The sequence below is a fragment of the Mycteria americana genome, chromosome 1 (assembly GCF_035582795.1).
Source record: "Mycteria americana isolate JAX WOST 10 ecotype Jacksonville Zoo and Gardens chromosome 1, USCA_MyAme_1.0, whole genome shotgun sequence".
Taxonomy (NCBI): Eukaryota; Metazoa; Chordata; class Aves; order Ciconiiformes; family Ciconiidae; genus Mycteria; species Mycteria americana.
In genome coordinates, this window is record NC_134365.1 from 14,242,036 (window position 1) to 14,262,877 (window position 20,842).

The 20,842-nt window shown below is 36.1% G+C and overlaps 2 protein-coding genes across 7 annotated transcripts in view; one reads left to right on the forward strand and one right to left on the reverse strand.

The window, feature by feature from the left end:
* FBXL13 (F-box and leucine rich repeat protein 13) overlaps nucleotides 1-20,842 on the reverse strand; it is a 97,748-nt gene that overhangs the window by 39,918 nt on the left and 36,988 nt on the right. The window contains 3 exon segments of the mRNA XM_075491267.1: nucleotides 2,355-2,484; nucleotides 6,177-6,277; nucleotides 10,495-10,547. Coding sequence (XP_075347382.1) covers nucleotides 2,355-2,484; nucleotides 6,177-6,277; nucleotides 10,495-10,547 — 284 coding nt within the window.
* On the forward strand, nucleotides 1,274-20,453 carry LRRC17 (leucine rich repeat containing 17). 6 transcript variants are annotated; one of them, XM_075491335.1, is made up of 7 exons: nucleotides 1,274-1,401; nucleotides 2,328-2,414; nucleotides 6,950-7,070; nucleotides 9,442-9,666; nucleotides 13,588-14,462; nucleotides 18,225-18,380; nucleotides 19,618-20,453. In XM_075491335.1, the coding sequence occupies exons 5-7, from the start codon at nucleotides 13,706-13,708 to the stop codon at nucleotides 20,019-20,021; spliced, it is 1,317 nt and encodes a 438-aa protein (XP_075347450.1). In that variant the 5' UTR covers nucleotides 1,274-1,401; nucleotides 2,328-2,414; nucleotides 6,950-7,070; nucleotides 9,442-9,666; nucleotides 13,588-13,705; the 3' UTR covers nucleotides 20,022-20,453. The 6 variants fall into 6 exon arrangements, with proteins under 6 accessions (XP_075347450.1, XP_075347465.1, XP_075347459.1 ...); XM_075491344.1 differs by lacking the exon at nucleotides 1,274-1,401 and adding an exon at nucleotides 1,552-1,570; XM_075491350.1 differs by lacking the exons at nucleotides 6,950-7,070; nucleotides 9,442-9,666.

The window sequence follows — 20,842 nt, forward strand, 5'->3', positions numbered from 1 at the left end:
AGAATGTCAAGAAATGAAAGGGTCAAATTCATTTTTCCCACTGGCTTGTGACCTCTTATCCAGCTGTTGTAAACTACAGCAATTGATAGACCGCTCTAACACATTTTGGGCCAGTATAGTTCCAGTCTGAAAATCAGCCATAGATGTTGGCACCAAAAATAAAAAGTCAATTTCTTTGAAAATCTCCATGTTTCTAATTTAACTGAAAATAATCTCTCACCAAACTGTTCTAGTTGTATAATCTCAGTCTAATATGTTGGTAAATGACATGCAATAGCTTTATACCTTTCTGTGTTTCAGTTTTGAGTCTAGTAGCAGAAAAGTTTCCACCTATACTGTTCAGCTTCAGAAGCAGGACAAAGAAATCTTATGCTTTCTAGGTAATTCTCTGAGAATATCAGTGGTGTAATGGGACACCTTTTGAGCAGGACACAAGAGACTCTCTATATTTTTATGAAAATATCTTGAAACTCATTAATGGAAATATTTACCACGCATATCATACAGATACAACCTTAATTACTAAGATCTTATGCAAAAGATCCATACCTACAATTCATTCAGTATTATCACCATGTATTAATGTAATAGTCAAAAGAAAGACTGCTTTGTTTTATGACCACAGACTAGAAAATGTGTGCTTAATTCTCAGTTTTCTGCCTAACTATGTTTTAACAAGCTATTTAAATGCCCTGGTCCTTAAGTTGCCACTCACAAAATCATTAGCATAATCACCCATTTTACAGATGGGCTTTCTAAATAGACGTTCAAATCCTACAGTAGTAATGGTAATATAAGAACTCATATAAAAAGAACTATAATGTTAAAATGAAGGAAAAAACAGGAAACATGAAAAACCAGGAAAAATATATATTCTATAGAATATATATTCTGTTCTATAGAACACTTTTTAGCATAATTTAAATGTTTGTACTATAGCTTCACTATGTTTTTCTAACTCATTCCGAAACATTAGGCTTACAGAAGTTCTCTTTGGTTTAATTCATCCAATGAGGGAAAAAAAAAAAGAATTCTATCTTATTAAAGTGCTTTCTGCAACAGTGATGCAATTTGATGCTCTTTCTGGTTTTAACTGTTTACTTAAGTACTCAGTCATAATCATTAAGCACTGTTCCAGAATCATGGGGAAACCCAAAATGGAGGAAGCTGTGGAATCCCTTTCAGAGCTCTCAGATACACTGGTGAGCAAGCCCAGCTTCCTCTGGAAAGGGGAGGGCTGTGGTTTTTCCAGTTCAATGATGATCACTTTTCTCTGACTACTATTAGATCATGCTTTCTAGAGGCAGATCCTTACAGCTCATGATCACACTTCTGAAAAAGCAGGAATGTTGCTTTTGGAAAAAATAACCAACTACTGGCATTTTGAAAGAGTAATCAGAGGTAGGTGGTTCTTAACTTTCCTCTAACCTCAGCCCTCATTTCAAATTTCACACTGTCACCGCACAATAGTCTCAGCATGGTTCTCAGGAACAAGAAACAGACGCTCACAGTAAAGAGCAGTCAGAACAAGATTGTTGCCCTGTCTTCCTTCATCCTTGGTTCTGAAAAGGTTTTGTTAGATGGAAAGTTAAACCGTTATATTCCTCAGACTCCATCTCTTTATCATTTCACATGTAATTTGTAATTTGGAGAATCTTCTCAGTGTATAAAGAAATATATGTGGGAGTCTTCATTAAAACATTGGCAGACTTTTATTGCCTTACAGTTTAGCATTTCATATTGCTTTTGAAGTATGTTTCAAGATACAGTATATACTTGAAAGTTTCTAAAATAGTATCAGATTCTAAAACCTTGGTTTTCTTTAGAAGTTTAGTAGGAGACTGAAATAATCCAAAATATTAACTATTTTTAGATTGCAGTAATAAATACTACTTCAATTTATATATTAAACCAGTATAAAATAGTAACAAAAGTTAACTTTTTAATTAATTTCCTTCTCAGGAAATCAAGTGTAAATTCATATTTTTCCAGTGCAGAGTGGCTTTTATTTTTCTGATATCTTAGTAAAAACTGCATTTTCAAAGCTCCTGATTTAAAATCCCAACTAATTATGACATAGAATTAGTCTATTTATGGCTACAAAAAGCAAGCCTTGTTCCCATTATGCAGTAAGTACTAGCTGTTTATAGATCTGACAGTTTGTTGGAAATGATCCAAACCTATAGTGCTATTATTCCTTAGCAAAATTTAAACAGCTGTAGTCATGTAATTCAAAACCCTGGAAGTCTGCTGCAGTGCTTGTTCTACTTCAGTATACCATGAATGCAGGATGCAGCCAGTCATATAAAGGACTCTCTTCTTCACAGAATGAAAGAAAGACGTGAACTACAAACCTGAATGCAACCTGAAAGGTCCAAATAGATGAGCTTGTGACAGCCTCTTCCAGAGCCCAGGTAGAGTAAACCTTTGTCTGTGAATTTTCTGCAGTGAGCTAAACTCAGATACTGTAAATTGGGGAAGCTGCTTTGCAAAAAAACAAAATAGAGAGCAAATTATTACAAGGGTATGTTACAGAATCGAAAGACCATAAAATACCATAGTTAAAGTATTCTGAAAATTACTGTAAAGAAAAGATGTTAGATATAAAATAGAATTATCTCCTTGCTGAACTTTGAAAGTCCCTTTCTTCTGCTGCACTTTTTCCTCTGTTCCTTGTACTGCAAATTAGTGGAGAATAGCACTATCATACAACATATTTCACAATATGAAAACAGTATCATTTTAAAGTTATCTCAAATAACTGCAAAAGCATACATTTTTAATTATTTGGGATTTTTGTCTGCATACTTTGAAAGCTAATAGACTTTTCAGTATAAGTTTGCTGGACTGTCTTTGCCATTTATTTTACAAGCAGTGCCTGCTGGAAATGAAAACCAGAACTCTATCAAAGGACGTTAAAAGCATAAAAGTACAGTTAGAGCTTCTCTGGTCATATAATTTAGAAGAGGACTTTTAAAAGAATCTGAAAAATTGAAAGAGATACAAAAGAGAATTATCCAAAAGTGAATTACCCAATGTTAGGTTTTGATCAGTTCTTTTGGAAAACATTTCTGTATTCTAAACATTAGTTAAAAGAAAGCAAACTGTATAAATGGAAAATGTTAGTCAGCAGCACTCTGTAAAAGCAAGAATCTATATGCTGAATATACTTCAGTTTCCATCTGCAGCTTTGGTTCATAACATACTGAAAACTATTCATTTTACTGAACTACATTTCTAACTGGAATAAATAGCAATTGCCACAAGCACCACAAATGAAAGCATACAGAAAATCAAAACCTAGAATTAGGACCTACTGCTCTGGTAGACATTTAGTTGTAGGGATATAGTCATGCAGTCCTGCAAATCAGCAAAAGTAGGCATTTTGAAGAAAGACGGGAACACCCACTGAGGAGTTGCCTACTTAAGGAGTGGCATACGTTTTTGGAACTAACTTTATACTTTCAATATAGAGTGGGGAAACACGCTAACTTGGACTGAACACACAAAAAAAGAGATAGGAAGCTGGAAAAGAATGTTATTGTAAAAAAAAGGATAATACAGAAATATTAAGAAATTAAATATAAGATTACATTTCATGGGGAAAAAAAAAAGACAGACAACATGCATCAGAACCAGATATTAGAATATAAGGGCATGTGTTTGTGGTTTCATTTTTTTAAATGAAAACATTTAATTCATATTAAATACAGGAATATAAGTATCCTTCTCTGTAGAGGCATAAACCTTTCTGCATTTTAGTGACATTCCACAGAAATGAGTGGGGAAAATCAGACTCCGAGAGAGTACACTTCCAAACTTACTTGACAAAATAGATGATAATAGATTAAGAGACTGGCTTTTATACTCTGGCAGTTCTGAGTCTTTTTCAAGTATATGTTGCTACAAGGTTGCACAACTTAAGACACAGGGAAGCCTTTCTTACTGCATTTTGAAGACTGTGATCAAAACCTTCCAATACTCTTGAAGAGACACTGATTTTCTTTACAGGTCATATGACCCATTTCTATGATCTGGGAATTTTAACACATGCCGCCTTCTGCCATTTTGAAAGTGACAGCTTTCTTAAAACTTAAGCTTGAGCACACAGACTACTAAAAAATCCTTGTTTCGTGTTACACCTAAATTCTGCAGGAATTCTGTCATACGGGTTATTCAATTAATTTTGGCATGAGTAAACTCAGGATCATTGTTTTAAAGCAATATGAAAAAATCACCTTCTGACATTTACTCCTGATTGATAGACAATACTGATGTCTACCATATGCAACAGAACTTTTCAGAGGGAAATTGTAGCTGATGATCAGTGGTGTGTGATATGGAGGTTAAAAAGCTTGTATGCAACAGTAGGAGGGAATCAAAAATGACCAAACAGCTTTGAGCACACTCAGCCTACACTTCATTTGTTCTTTGTTCCAATAACAGACATCTGCTATACAATAGCAAACTTCACATGCAGTATTATGAAATGCAATACTACCACCTCTAAGAACTTTTTATTAGTTACCTTATTACACAGGACCTGTGGTGAGCTAATGCATTTGAGATGGCATGTGAAATGTTTATGAAATTTGTCTGCTATCAAAATCTTCACAGGACAGCAACTTTTTGTACATCCCCATAATGTCAGAAACAATGAGCTTTGCTTTTTGTCCAAAAATTGTCAATAAAAACAGTGGTATCTTATGGTTTTAAATAAGAATAACAGAATCACAGAATCACAGAATCATGTAGGTTGGAAAAGACCTTTCAGATCATCAAGTCCAACCGTTAACCTAGCACTGCCAAGTCCACCACTAAACCATGTCCCTAAGCACCACATCTACACGTCTTTGAAATACCTCCAGGGATGGTGACTCAACCACTTCCCTGGGCAGCCTGTTCCAATGCTTGATAACCCTTTCAGTGAAGTAGAATTTCCTAATATCCAATCTAACCCTCCCCTGGCGCAACTTGAGGCCACTTCTTCTCATCCTGAAGCATCATACATGACTGGGAAAACTTCTTATTAATGAGGTACAAGTTAACTGCAAAATATATTTTGTCAGTGGAGAATTTTTCTTTTTGTTTTAAACATTTTATTGCATTGAAAGCTTCACCTACTCTGGAGAATTCTTTCTTGGGTGCTATTTACGCATCAAAAGAAATGAATGATTCTGACTTTTGGTGGCAACAGGATGCTCAAGTAACCAGAATAATATATGCTGAGATTACCTATAGAATAGCTGTTCCAAATGTCAACATAAATATGTGGAAATTTAAAAAGAAAAAATATCAGCCAACATGGAGAAAACACAGATTATGATAAGAATAATACTAATGAAGAGATGAGTGGTAAGATTGGAGACTCTAAATGGAAAACTTTGCCAAAACAAATGTTAGTAATATGAGGATATGGCATTACAGACTAAGAAAAACAAAAGTCAAAATATATTATGCAAATGTCAAAGAAAAACATGTTTCTGGACTTTGTGGGGCTGGTGTTGAAAAGAAGACATTAATTTTCCTCATGGGAAAGAGAAACAATGTACAGCTGTCTTCAAATCTATATACATCTTTGTGATGGCTGCTATCTTGGACCAGCACGCCTCTTTTCCTTTATGGCAGCTTTTAATGCAGCAATTCTACCTACCAGGCAGACTTCGAGTCTCATGGAGGGATACATCTAAAAGAGGAATGGCAGACCTCTGTAAGAATGTAAATTCTCTGCCTTCAGCTCACTGATCTTTCAAATAAGAGTTTGGAATAACTCTTTCTTTGCAGTTGTCATGGAAGGACTTGGCTCACACAATACATCTATCCACAATCCTCTCTTGCAAAAATAAATTTTTAAGAACATATCTAACTTGCAAACTTCTTGCATCATCATGAGTAACTGGACATGCCCAAGAAATTTTTGGTTAGCATGTGTTTTAAAAATTTCTGTAAAACTTTGTGAAATATATGGGGTAATCTAGCATATATATTTAATCATACTAAGAAGTGAATCAGAGAAAAGAACTGCTATCTAAGTCAAATGTATGGGGCATTTTTTTTACTTTGTATAGCAGACAGAATCCTGTAAATCACTCAAAAAGAGTATTTCTACTACATATGCTCTTAAGTTTCCTGCAACATTAAAACAAACATACTTTCATATTTCTGTTTAATTTTACCTTGACAATAGTCGTAGTGTTCCATTAGTAATATCTGTATACAACAGATTTAAATAGAGAAGAGCTCTGCAACCTTCTGATATGAGTCTCATTGATTCATCCTGAATAATTAAAGAAAAATCAGAAGTACATTAAAATTATATTTGTATTAATTTATCTTGCATTTTTATACAGAGTAACGGGAAAAACCATGAATAAGTATCTTTAAATCATCATATTAATTTTTATACATCAAAGCCAGTTTCTCTGGAAGCCTCAAAGTAGAATACTGAGAGACACATGATGCTGCTGTTACTCACTTGAAGTATGGTAATTTTAACATTCCAATTCAAGGAAACATTCTATACTAGACAGTCCTACAGAGCACAGGGGACTTTTCACATGATTGAAGGTTAGCACGTATTTTGCGAAACCAAGATTCTTGTTAGCCAATCCTGGTATCTAAAACCACCGGTTAATTTTCTCCATAAACTCTGGTACACAGTAATATCATTTATGAAATGCTTCCTGTTTAGTTCTACCCTCTAGGTGGAACATTGGATTTGAGTAATTATAAGGCTTCCATGTTTTATTGACCTGCAAAAGTGGTACTACCTATATTGTTCTATATATCATTCCATTAGAATATAATGGGAACAAATCTCCTAGTATGAAGAATGTTTCACAATAAATGTCAATGTAATAGAAAGGCAAATGTCAGCACTTATACATGGAAATGTAATAGTTGAGTGTGTATCTTTTGCCATGTTGTGGTCACCTTTTCACTATTTCAGTTATCAGGCAAAAGGACCATCAAGATAGCTGGAAATTCAATACCAATCAACTTTAAAGAGGACAGTTTGTGCTTTTGACCTGCAAAAAAGGATTTGAGAGAGGTGCTATCAGTAAAAATAGGTATGTTGATGGAAGATAACCATAACCTGAAGAGAACTGAAGGCATAGGGAGTGGTGAGAAAGCATTGGGGGATAGCATGATGGGGAAAACTCTGACACCTTCCATGTGAAAGCAGCACAACCAGGGGTCTATCTCAAGTGTCTGAATGCAAACACTTGTAGCATAGCAATCAACCAGTAGGGATCAAAGTCCACACACAGGTGCAGAGCTATGATTTCATTGAGATTCCAGAGATGCAAAGGGGTAGTGCACACAACTGGAGAGCTGCAATGAATGGTTACAGAATATTTAGGAATGACAGCCCAGGAAGGGGAGGACAGGTTGCACTTTATGCAAAGTTATGCCTAAATGCATGGAGCTTTGCATTGGAATGGGTGACAAATCAGTCGAGAGTTTATTTGTAAGGATTAGAGGGTAGACCTATGAAGATTACATTGCGGTAGGTATCAGCTACAGACTGCTTGATCAAGAAAAGAAGGTAGATGAAACCTTCTTTGGGCAGCTGAAGGAAGCCTTACAATTGCCTATCCTGGTTACTCGTGAGAGACTTTAACCACTCTGATATCTGCTGGACGAACAATATGGCTGGGCACAACCAATCCAGGAGACTTCTAGAGTGTGTTGAAGACAATTTCTTGATCCAGGTGACTGACGAGTGGTCTAGGGAACATGTTCTTCTGAACTTGTTTCACAAACAAGGAAAAACTGGCCAATGATGTGAAGAACTAGAGTGGCTTTGGTTACTGCAACCGTGAAAATGAGGAGTTCAAAATCCTGAGAGAAGAAAATTGGACAAATTGTAAAGGAAAAGCCTGAACCTGAGAGTAGATTTTGGCTTGTTTGGGCATCTACTTAACAGGTTCTCATGGTAGACAGTCCTGGAGGGCAAAGGGGCCCAGGAGAGCTGGTTCATCTTCAAGACCAAGGTACTCAATTAGGTTTTTGCCTCAGTTTTTACTGCTAAGGCTTGTCTTAAGGCTTCCCAGGTGCCTCCCACGAGCCTACTAGCAGAGTCCGTGGGAGTGAAGCAATACCCATGGTAGAAGAAGATAATGTCAGGGAGCACCTGAGGAAAAGGGACGAGACAGGATGCATCCAAGAGTACTGAGAAAGCTGGCTCTTGTCACTGAGAGGCCTTGCTCATTTTTGAAAGGTCATGGCAATCAGAGGAGATTCCTGATGACTGGAAGATAGGAAATGTCATATCCATTTTCAGGAAATGGAAGAAGAAGGATCCAGGAAACTACAGGCCAGTCAGCCTCACCTGAGTCCCTAGGAAGGTTATGTAGCAAATCCTCCTTGAAGCCCTGTCCAAGCACATGAAGGATGAAAAAGTAATAGTGAACAGCCAGCGTGGATTTATCAAGGGCAAAACATTCCTCATTAAGGTGATAGTTTTCTTTGATGAAATTACTGGATCTATGGATAAGGGGAGAAAAGTGGCTGTTGTGTATCTCGACTTCAGCAAGGCCTTCAACACAGGCCACAGTATCCTTTATAGCCAAATTGGTAAAATAAAGGCTGGATAAGTGGACTTCAAGGTGAGTGAAAATTTGTCCGGACTGCCAGGTCAAAGGGTTGTCACCAATGGTGTTAAGTCCCATTGGTGGCTTGTGGCAACTGGCATCCCTCAAGGGTCAATACGGGGACCAGTACTGTTAAATGTCTTTATAAATGGTTTAGATTATAGGAACAGAGTACGTTCTCAGCAAATTCACAAATTACTCTAAACTGGGGGGGAGTGTCAATACACTGGAGGCTAGAACTGCTATTCAGAGAGATTTAGTCTGGAAAAATGGGCTGACAGAAACCTCATGAAGTTCAACAAAGGCAAATGCAAAATGTCCTGCATCCGGGATGGAATAACGCCATGCATCAGTAGAGTCTAGACACGGGACAGAAAGCAGCTATCAAACACACTGACCTGAGAGTCCTGGTCAATAACAATTTCAATGTATGTCAACAGTGTGTCCTTCTGAAAAAGGTGGCCAACTGCATACTAGGCTGTATTGGCAAAAACGTAATCAGCAAGACCCTGCTATCCCATGAACCAGGCCCTGGCAACACCTAGGAATGTGCTTGCTGGTACGTTCCAAATATGTGTTATCAAGCACGCTAACAACCAAACAGAATGGACAGCTATGAAACAGTGTTTGAGTCTTTACAATTTGGCAAGCCCTGGCCCTCTTTAATTTATTGCCTTCATGCAGGAACCTACAATCAACACAATCCTTGAGAAGCATACAACCTCTAAATATTACGCTGTAACTATAGTATCATATAGCAAGTATTAAGTTATGTAGCAAGGTGATTCTACGGTGTTACTGAAAGACCTTCATAATACAATATCTCTTTATCCCTTCCTTGTAGCTGGTATAGCAAAGAAAATTATATAATCTGTGAAAATGGTGGGAACAAGATATTTGGCAATAAAGCTAACATCAACATAGGACAGAGATGAAGATACACGTAAAGCAGAACCAAAACAGCGTATTATAAATTAGAACATCATGATTCTTCTGCAGCTCTTGCCTCTCTAACTCAACCATCATATGCCATTTTTGTATGAAGTTCATAAGCTGTAGTTTATCCATGGTAATTTTTAAAACCTTGTGTGTAAATATTGGTGTGTTTCTGGGCTGGACTGTTGGATGTACACTTCACTCCAAAGACAACTAAACTATACCAAATTATTTGTTTATCTACTTAACACTATAAATAGCCTATAAATGGATGTATACATTATATGAATCTATTAAGAACCATAATTTCTAAAAAAAAATTGATTATATTTTTAGATTTATTTTATTATTAGAAAAATTTGCATGTATCAGTGTCATTTCTCAGAAATTATTAACTAAAGCAGAATCAAACATTGTTTTTCCATCAGAGAAGAGCAATGAAAAAAACGTTAAACATTAATGGAAGCAAGATAAAACTGAAAATGTTGAAGGAAAAAGAACGGACAAATATATAACGGTGATCGCATATTTAGATGCCTTTCAAATAAAGGCTCTCACAAATATCTAGAAATTTAGTGAGACATTTTTAGAGCCCAAGTGTACTACTGAATGAAGGAATAAAGGAACTTGGAAACAATATAGGATTAATATGTATTGTTGTTCACAACTCCAAACTTAAAATAAGAAAAAACCCCTCCCTCCAGACCGCTGAAGTTTTGAAGCCTGTTTATTAAATTAATTGGGATGATTGAATATATCATTTTGCCCTGGCACAGTAGAAAACAAATAAGAACTTCACTGAGTATCTCTGAATCCTACTAAACTCCATTTTCAAAGTACTTATGAACACAAGTCTCTAATTTTATCAGGAAGATTTGTGTACCCAAATAATCACAGCACTTTAAAAAATCTTCCTTCTCAGTATAAATTAGAGTTAGTGGAAAAAGTCTGCAGTACTTACATTTAATCCCTGGCATTCAGAGAGATTTAAGTCTTGCAAATTCTTACATTCACCTAAAAATAAAAAAAAAAAAAGCCATATTAAACATGAACAGTTCAAATTCTCAGTGTACAACACAAATGTAAGAATTCCTATCATAGATTCAGTCCATCTAGGCCAATATCCTCCCCAAAACCACCATGGCCACAGCAGATTACTGAGAAGAAAGCACAAAAAAACAAAAGCAGAATACAAAGTTGGAGTAAGCTGTCCTGAGGAAATGTCTCTTCTTATACTCCATCAACTGATGGCTGGCTTAGGAACCAGGCTGTTTTCTGTCTTACGTTACCAAAGGACCAGAAAGCTACCTAATTAAGCAATCTGGTGTTAGGAAATGCCAGAATTAAGTTTTCCAAATAGGTTTATCTGTCCCTCCCACCCATATATTATGACACATATTATGACATATATTATGGCATATAATCTATTATTTTTAGAAACTCCTATTTTGCAGAGATTGTTGCAATTCTAACAAAATAATGAAAGATAGATATCTGACACTAGAAACAACACTTATACATCCATTCAGTCACTCTTCTGCCAAATTTTTAGTCTATCCTCCAAAGTAAAGATGTAAAAACTCCTATTAAACATAGTAATACTTTTTGCCTTAATCTAATCTTCAAAAATAACTGATCTGTCTAAACTGAAATGAAAAAAAATGGCCTGATACAGACACCTAATATGGAAAATGCAGTGTGAAAGGTTTATAGAGTTAAAAGAAATATATTTTAAAAATCTTTAAAAACACATTTTCACATGGTAAGCCAAATACATGTTTTCAGTTGCCATCAAGCATTAGTACAACAATAGATCTGTATATTCGTTTCTATGGGGACTGTGACTTCACTGATATCTTGTAATACTAACTCAGTGCCTTTTTGAAGAGTAGGACAATACTGAGAGGCATTGCACAATTCAGAAGAACCTAACCAATTAAAATCATCCCTAAGGCTGCTAAGCCAAAGAAATTACATACCTCTTATACGTTTTTTGCCCTAGCACTAAATAAGACACAGTTATAATTTCACATGTGAACCTGTATGTGCTACTGCAAGCAGCTGCCCATTCTGGTATTATAGCTGAGTATAATTTAGTTAGCAGATAGAATGTAATACTAGTAAAAAATTCCAGTTCAGACCCAGGAGATGGAAAGGAAGGGGAAAAGAATATTTCCATAATTATTTGTTACCTTTCTTCCCCTAAGTTCTTCTTTTTCTATTTCCAAGCTCTCCTGGATAGAATGAGCTATCACATTACCAGAACGGTGAACAGTTCAAAACAACGCAGAGGATCCCAGTTATGATTCAAGTTATTAAAACACGTGATCAATTTACACTGACTAGCATATAGCTGCCAAAAAGTAACAAATAAAATTTCATTTTTCATGTAAGGGATAAAGTCGTCAACGCAAACACTCATTCACACTGTGAACTAACGGAATCTGAATGCAGATTGCTAACTGGCAACTACAGGAACAAAATGGAGAAACCAATCAATGGGTTTTCAAAGGTAATATTAACAGCTGGCCATATGGATTAGAGGGATGTAGCAGCATGCATAGACAGGACGGCTCCATCTGTCTAATGAGTAAGAACTGCACAAATACTGAGAACGCCCTACAGTGGAGATGTGGTTTAAACTGACCTATCAATTTGTTTAAAAATGAAAAATTTCTGTGCTTCCAAAAGAATTTTACCTGGTATTAGTTGATTTATTGCACCACCAGGTTATATCCTCCAGATAAAACCAAGGTTTTTGAGCCCAAAATAACAGTGTATTAGAAACAGAACATCTGTGCAATGATCTGCACTCAAAATTGGGATTCAATACCTTCCCAGGTGCTAAGGTAAAAAAGGACTGAGCATAATGCAAAGATGTCCACAGTCATAGGGAAAAAGTAACTAAGTAGTTAAGCCAAACAGTGGCTTAACTGTTTGGCTTAAATTAAAAGAGAAAGAGTAAAAGTAAAGAGTAAAAGTAAAGTAAAAAAAAAAAAGAGAAAAAGTAACTAAGTAGTTAAGCCAAACAGTAAAAAAAGTTTCAGAAGGAATGATACCGGTTAGCAAAACTAGGAAATTTGTGAGATGGAAAAAAGTTAGAAAATACAGAAACCTGAGGGGTTAAAATGTTTCTAAGGAAATGCAACCTTGTGGCCAAACGTCACTGAAAATGAGGGAAAAGGGCAGTGCACAGGAGTACTATCGGAAATTCAGGAGGGAACACAGGCCAAAAAATTACTAAAAATACTGAGGCAATTTTGAACATGGTTGCAGGGAGCAGTCCTTGTCTTCCCTGAATAATAATTCCTAATTATTGTGTTTGGCTTTCTTGGAAGGCAAAAGCACCTGGTTTACCCCTCTGTACTCTCCCTCCTCAGGTGGCCAGACCTGGAAGTGGTTTGAAGCAGGCCATGGCCAGGACCTGCAGGTTCTCTTTGCATCCTGCCTTACGTTCAGTTGCCTCATAGGCTCTTGCAAAAGATTGTTTCTGGATCCTTCTCAGAGCAGTGCAGCCAACTTTGTCTACCTGACACGGGCCTTGAGAGACACCTGGTAGTAGCAGGGCTAGTTACGATAAATTGGGGCTCAACCTGAGAACAAGTCCACACCTGAGCGCAGTCTAAAGCTGGGGGTTTGATAGGAACTGGATGACTTTCCTTGGTCTGGCTCTGTATGTGTTCCAGTGGATTAACACCCAGAAAACTGGAAAATATCAGCTTCAAGCTCCTCTTTCAAGCTGATCTTCCAAGATGAACTTAAATACAAAGAAGACTCAGCCTGATACCGTTTTCCTGAACACACGAGAACCTTCTAACAAAGATCAGTTAGAAATTGGTCCATATAGTTTCCCATGTTTAATCAAAATGAAGAACAGTAGACCAGAGACAGTAAAAACAACAAAAAAAGATAGGACATTAAATCTTCAAAGTATTTGTGAAGCTCCAAGTAGTGTGATGATTGAGTACTTGACTGAATGTTGCGCATTATGTACAAGCCTCCATGAAAATGCCTGTTTCATCTGTTCTAATGTTTTACTTTTCTTCCAACACAGGGATCCCATATAACCCAGCTGTGCCTCCTCAGATTTGTACAACACTGATTAAGACTATCCAAAAATTTCAACTGTCCCAGCTGTCACAGAAAATAACTGGGGCCAGCTGAATGTCAGGATGCAAGTAGTTACTATTATACTACTACTTCTTCTTTGCAAAGCGTCTGACTGTAGGAAGACAAGGAATAGGAGTTTGAGAAACAATGAAAGGGAAAACATCTTAAGGAAAACATCTAGCACTGTTAAACGCAATGCCCGAGGCCTACCGTGTGAAATATACACTTATCTTCATGAGAAATACCTAGATTGTCAGGAAAGAAAACTGATTTTTGTGGCACCTGATTGGCCTGAGGATTTAAAACACATGCTGCTAGCACGAAACAGGATTCGTAAATTGAAGAATAATATGTTTTCCAAGTACAAAGTACTGAAAAGTCTGGATTTACAACAGAATGATATATCAAAAATTGAAAGCGAGGCTTTTTTTGGTTTGAATAAGCTTACCACACTCTTACTTCAGCATAACCAAATTAAGAGTTTATCCGAGGAGATTTTTATTTATACGCCCAGTCTAAACTACCTACGTCTTTATGATAATCCCTGGCATTGCAACTGTGAACTAGAAACTCTTGTTACAATGCTTCAGGTTCCAACAAACAGGAACTTGGGAAATTATGCCAAGTGTGTGCACCCAATAGAACTGAAAAATAAGAAGCTAAAGCAGATAAAAGCTGAACAGCTATGTAATGAAGAGGACAGGCAGGACCCCCAAAACATAAAACGGGAGAAGCCTGATGCTGCCAAACCAGACTTTGATTCCTCTTTGTGCCATATGTATGTGTTTCCTGTACCAACTCTGAATTGCAAAAGGAAAGGTTTGTATCTATCCATATAACTGAATTAATTATTTTAATATTCTAGCTCCCTTACTACACTTATTCACATTTTACAGCAAATTAATATCATACCAGTACTTGCTTTTACTTAAACTAATGCTGTTAATTGTTTTTCTCTCATAACTACAAGCAACAACTAGGAATTCTTTCTGCATTTTACCTCTACTCTGCAGCCCCAACTCCACAGAGATTCTTTAGTGCTTAGTATAAGATATCCAATGAAAATCAACAGGAATAAAATTAAACACATGCTTAAAATTAAACACTGAAGGACCAGCACCTCACTAGTCCGATTTTACAACTATAAACATACTAATCAGTCAAACTACAGCTGTGCTGAAATTGTTGTAGGGATAGAGAAAAGCACAGAGTGTCTTTTCTTCTTTCCGGTGTACAAACACAAAGATAGCAGCAACGTTGACAAAAGCGAGCTGTGAAGCAGGACTGGAGCAGCCAGCTGTGCTGACAATGCCCAAAGGAACCTGACTGCAAAGGAGAGCCTTTGCATCCTCACGTTTTCTGTGCAAGATTTCTTCTACTCGAGGAAGAAATGGTATACTTTTGTTCATAAAGAAATACATCCTCTATCTTCTTCCTCCCAGCACCCAGCAAACATTTCGAAGTTGAAGGGCCTTCAAGAAATGTTTTTCAGACACTTGGATCCATTCCTTTCCTAAATCCTTCCCAGGCTCCTAAAAGCCACAGTTAAGCCTTAAGGGTAAACCAGCTGGGGCATATATCAACACAAAAGTGCACATTTATTCATGCTTTATATTTCCTATATTTTATCCCATGATGAAACAAAGCAAACAACAAAACAAATCAGAAGAGAGTCATTCTTTAGCATTACAAATCTGAAATAAAAAGCATTACCAGAAGTAGCCAAAATTGGGAGGATTTTTTTCCCAACTTTTGCGAAGTGTAGCCTGCAATACCAGATCACTGCAGTATGTTTTGCCCACTTGTACCTTGCAATGTTTGCTAAACTTCGATTTGCTTTAACAGTGACTTAAACCTATGTAACAACTCTGTGTGCCCTTATTCTTGGACCTTAGTGCCAGAGACAAGCTCAGAAGTCAGTATAAGGAGACAATACCTAAATATAAAGGATTAATGATTTCAGTATTTGATTACATGGTTTATCTGCTACATATGTCATAAAAAATGGTCCACATTTTTACTTTTTTCCACCTTGTTAAGTTCCTTTCTTTTTCCTATGGCTCACTTTTCTCCTTTTTTTCTGTTTTACCGTGCAGCTACTACATCCTTTTTATTAATGATTTATGCTTTTTAACTGGCTAACATTTATTAATTTCTTATTCTTCACCTACCTTACCTTTCCTTGTAGATAGGATCTTAATTATTAGATACAGATTATGATCTTAATTATCCTTCATAGGATCTTAATTATATCATTATTACCTTATGTCTCCAGTAAACTGTGCTACTGAACAAAACCCAGGCATATATTATAAACCTTAATATAAGAAAAGACTGACTTTCCAGCTCTCCCCATTTAGCAGTATCAAAGAGATGAGTTGAATACATGAATATACTCAAAAACTTTTGGCAAAAAAAATGTTGCTTTTTTCTCTAAGTTCACAGAAACTTTCAATGTGGTCTGCTCTTCATGGGAGTTTCACAGGCTTTTATGGTATTTGAAAAAATGGTTTACTGTCTTTAGCACTAATAATGAAGGAATGAAGTTACTTCAACCTCTACATGAGTGTACTGGAGGGTACAGGGACTCCCTCCTTCAGGTCTAGAACTAAGTAAGTATATGACTCCAGGACTTCCTGAATGTCTAGCATGGACACATTGAGTACGTCCAATATTTTTTGGGAAGTATCAGATCTACTGTGCATATGCTTGACAGCTGCATGCAGATATCCCATGGACATTTGGGATTTCTGAACATACGGTAATCTTTGATGAAAGCATTGTACTTACTGTCTTTGCATACGATTACTGTGCAGCAGATGCACAATTCCACTGGCATTTTCATCAGAAATACGAGCATAATGCACCCAAAATCCTGGGAAAACACAAAAATTTCTCTAAATCCACATGGACAAGGTTTCAGAGTAGGAAAAATGGTGCATCAGTTGCCAAACCAGTAAGATGACATGAAAAGCTGCAATCCACTATTCCTTTACAATGGAGGGGATGGAGTGACAAGCAGTATTCTAGTACTATGTATCTCTAAGGAGACATGACAACAGGTCAGCAGCTTTCAGTTAATGTCAGAAAGCTCATGAAAGAAACATCTTAAAGATACATATAACCATGTGCAGTTCTCCTTTTTTAAGAACTTTTTATTCATATCTCATCAGACCAGTGATAAGCCAGATCTTTCAGTACTTCAGAATGAAAGTATGCTATGTCCTTGATTCTGTTTTACCAAAAAAAGCAACAAAAAATGGATGCAAAAGTAAATTCTGTTTGCTTTTCTGCAAAAGAGTTTGTATTTGCAAAAGCAGTTGAAAAAATCTGCTTTCTAGTACTGCCAAACTCTCCAAGTCCCTGAATTCAAGCTTTATTTGCATTCATTTGGTGATAAATAGGCCCTGAAACTTTGACATCTGGACAAGCAGGAAGCACTCCAACCAGAGCAGGCTGCAGTAGTTATAATATTTATGTATTTATAATACCAAAGCTCTGCTCAAAATCAGATATAAGGCAGGAAGACTGTGATATGTTGCTTTAGTCTTGAGAATACCTGATGCATTAGACGTCATCAGAACTTCAGTAGTACACTGACAACACAAATTTCAGCACAGGTCCAGGAACTACTTGCTTTCATTCAAAGATGGTCAAATAAGAGAGACCACTCATTTTCTTGTAGTAACAGCCCAGGATTAGAACACTCATTGAGTAAATATAAACCTGGAGATTAGGTTTATTAACATTATCCTGAGAGGATTCAAACCACAATTTGCACTTCTGAAGAATGTGCCCTTACTACTGGACTAGAAGCTGTTCTTTCTGTAACTCTTTTGCAAGGAATACTGTAAGGATACGATGACTGAGAGGTGCTTGGCTACCTTGGTAATGCCAATGGTACAAGTAGGATAGAGAAGTAGATAGACAGAATGCCACTGTGCTGCCTGGACATATAATAACTGTAAGTATCATAACAAATATAAAGTTTAAAATATTACTAAAACACTACGTAACTGTAATGACAGAACTATAATTATAACTATATATTACTATAAATACTATAACAACTAGCATTTTTATTGCTGATAAAATTTAGAACATTTTACCTTTTGGCAACACAAAACAAAGGATGTAAGACAGCACACTATAATTTGATTATGGAAGATGTTCACATACCAGTGAACATTTTTTAATGTAGTTACTCTGGTTTCTTTTCTTTAAATGATCAAGCCCTCCACAAATACTTTTTATTAGTATAGTATCTTCACTACCTACCCTACCCCTACGCAAATGAATAGTACAGTTCCATTAAAATAAAAATACAAAGCACAGAAAGAGGCTTTACTATAAGCACTAATGCAGACAGCAATTTTAACATGAAATGTAAAGATACAAGTGAACAAAGCAATGAAATTCAGAAGTTGAAAAAACATGTTGATACTAGTAGTGGGGATAAAAGGGAAAGAAAACAAGAAACAATGCTAGAGTGACAAAACTCTGTGTGGTATGCAACTGTGATACCTAAGCAGTAAGAATAATCTAAAGCTGACACAAGTTATGTCTTTTTCGTTTTTTAAGATTTAAAGAAAGTTCCAGGTAACATACCTCCAGATATAGTTAAACTTGATTTGTCTAACAACAAAATTAGACAACTACGAGCCAAAGAGTTTGAAGACGTCAGTGAACTGAAGATATTAAACCTAAACAGTAATGGAATAGCTTACATTGATCCTGGTAAGAAGAATTTTAAATATTCATTAAAAAGTGATTTGTGTTTTATTAATTATAAACTTCGATAATGTCTCTATCAGATATAAATGTGGTGAGAAAAGGATTTAAAAATGTAGACGTTGGTGCAAATTCTACCTTTTGTACCACTCAATTCATAGAGTAAAGGTTCGCACTGAAATGTATCCATCATGGAAGTCAATGAAGAGAGACTGATTTCAGCTGCCCTTTCTTAATACTAAACCAGCCAAGTGCAAAAATTTAATTCTACAGACTGAAGGCTAATAATTTCCCAAAATGCTAAATAGTTGAATGATTTTTTAAATATCTTTGCCAAATCTAAGAAAACTTGTCATATAATGAGGCTGCTTTTAAATTATATTGGACAATAAAGTAATAGACAAACCAAAAGGATTGAAACTCTTTTGGGTTAAAAACCACTACATATAATTGCTCTTAAGTTATATATTATTAGAAGTCAAGTGGCCTTGTTGGCAATTTGCTTATTGCCTATGTGTATTTGGTTTTTAATTATGAAAGCAGACACAAGGAGAAGGTAGAAAGTATGAAGCAAAAAGAGCCTTTGCTAGTAGGATTTTGGAAGTTAAACAGCAGTAGAAAGTGGTAATATCAGTAAAATGGTACTTATGAGGTTTAACATTACACATAAGTCAATTTATTTAAATTAAGACTTCTGCCATTAAATGAAACAGTATACTTGCAAAAAGTATGATCTGCTCTCTGAAATGTGACTCAGAAGCATTATTATGAAGCTCCATGTTTATTACGTTCCATATCTTAAAATATTAATTTAAAGGTTGTATACACACACACACAAATACATACATACAAATACTACTCACCCTGCACATTGCCTAATACATAATCAATTTCCATATTTCTACTTCTGTATCACAGTAATAACAGTAGACTTCTATGAGCAAATCAAGCATTCATTCACCCTCACTGTCCCTATTCTACACTCATGCATGCTCATTAAGTGCTTTATAACTTTACCAGCAGTACAACTCCCCTAATGTTGATATGTTTATACCAATATGTCACTTCTCAAGGCACAAGCCATATTTTAAAGTTCAGTGTTTGAAAAGTCTTTTTTGTAGCCTTTAGCAAAAAAAAAATTAATAAATGTATAATTATGAAAATGTTTTTCCTGTTGCAGATATGCATGTTTTTTTCTAACTTATCTTTATAAGGTACCAATAAGTATTTTTCTGTTGACTAGCTGCTTTCTCAGGCCTCAATAATTTAGAGGAGCTGGATCTATCAAACAACAGCTTGCAGAATTTTGAATATGGAGTACTGGAAGATCTTTACTTTCTGAAAATACTGTGGCTGAGAGAGAATCCTTGGAGATGCGATTACAACATTCATTATCTTTTCTACTGGTTGAAGCATCACTACAATGTTCACTACAATGGCCTAGAATGCAAAATGCCTGAGGAATACAAAGGATGGTCTGTTGGAAAATATGTTCGAAGTTATTACGAGGAGTGCCCAAAAGACAAGCTGCCCATTTATCCAGAAACTTTTGATCTGGACAAAGAAGATGAGGAATGGGAACGACACAAAGAACAATCAGTTCAAACAGTAAAGAAGCATGGTGTAATTGTCACTGTGATAGGCTAATAAGGGAATCCCTTTCTTTTTTTAGTACATTCAAATATTTGATACTCTGACAAAGAAAAACATGCTGTTTACATTTTTTGTTAATTATACTGATTGTAGGACTATCTACCTACAAAGATTTCTGTTTATTGCAGTTAATAATTATAGAATGGCATTAGTTATACAGCATCCTTCATCAAGCAATTGTTTCTGACAATTTGTTCTGGACATTCTTCTGCAATATTCTGGCAAATATTTGAAACTGTACAGTAGAAATCAATAGACACAAAGGTACATTATGTGGTGGGGAGGAGCTGTCTTATGTATGAACACAGTTTATGTGTTGACATGGAACTTGCTGCAGGATTGTGACCAAGACACATTTTTCCTGAATGTATTGACAGTTCTTTGTATCTATCAGTTTCCTGAAATATTCCCAGAAAACATTTCTAAGATTTTTGTATCAGCTTCCTGTTGTTTTATTGTATACGAAAAATCAAACTGAAGACTAACCTTAAATACAGTTCTAGAAAAACAGGAATGGCAGTTGTTATACTGATTAGGATTCAAACCCAGAAGTTGGGTTCTACTTGCTGATTTACCAGTGTTCCTGCTCAGTCTTGAGTGAATAACTCAGCCTCTGCCTCTTCCGTACCTGAGCTGCCTGAAACGATGAGTAGCCAAGACATGGCTGGTTCCCAAGATCCAGCTCCACATGCTCATATTTGCCTTGTTTGGTTTTTGCAATAGGCAGAGCTGAAGTCTTTCTAGGAAGCATTTTAGGTTGTCGTGTCAGTTTGACACAGATTACATGACATCACTTCTAGGTGAAGAGGACCACA

Coding starts and splice junctions, on each gene's coding strand:
- LRRC17 (XM_075491335.1), top strand. CDS start 13,706: ATGCAAGTAGTTACTATTATACTACTACTTCTTCTTTGCAAAGCGTCT. Junction 14,463..18,224: donor TCTGAATTGCAAAAGGAAAG/GTTTGTATCTAT, acceptor TCGTTTTTTAAG/ATTTAAAGAAAGTTCCAGGT. Junction 18,381..19,617: donor AATAGCTTACATTGATCCTG/GTAAGAAGAATT, acceptor TCTGTTGACTAG/CTGCTTTCTCAGGCCTCAAT.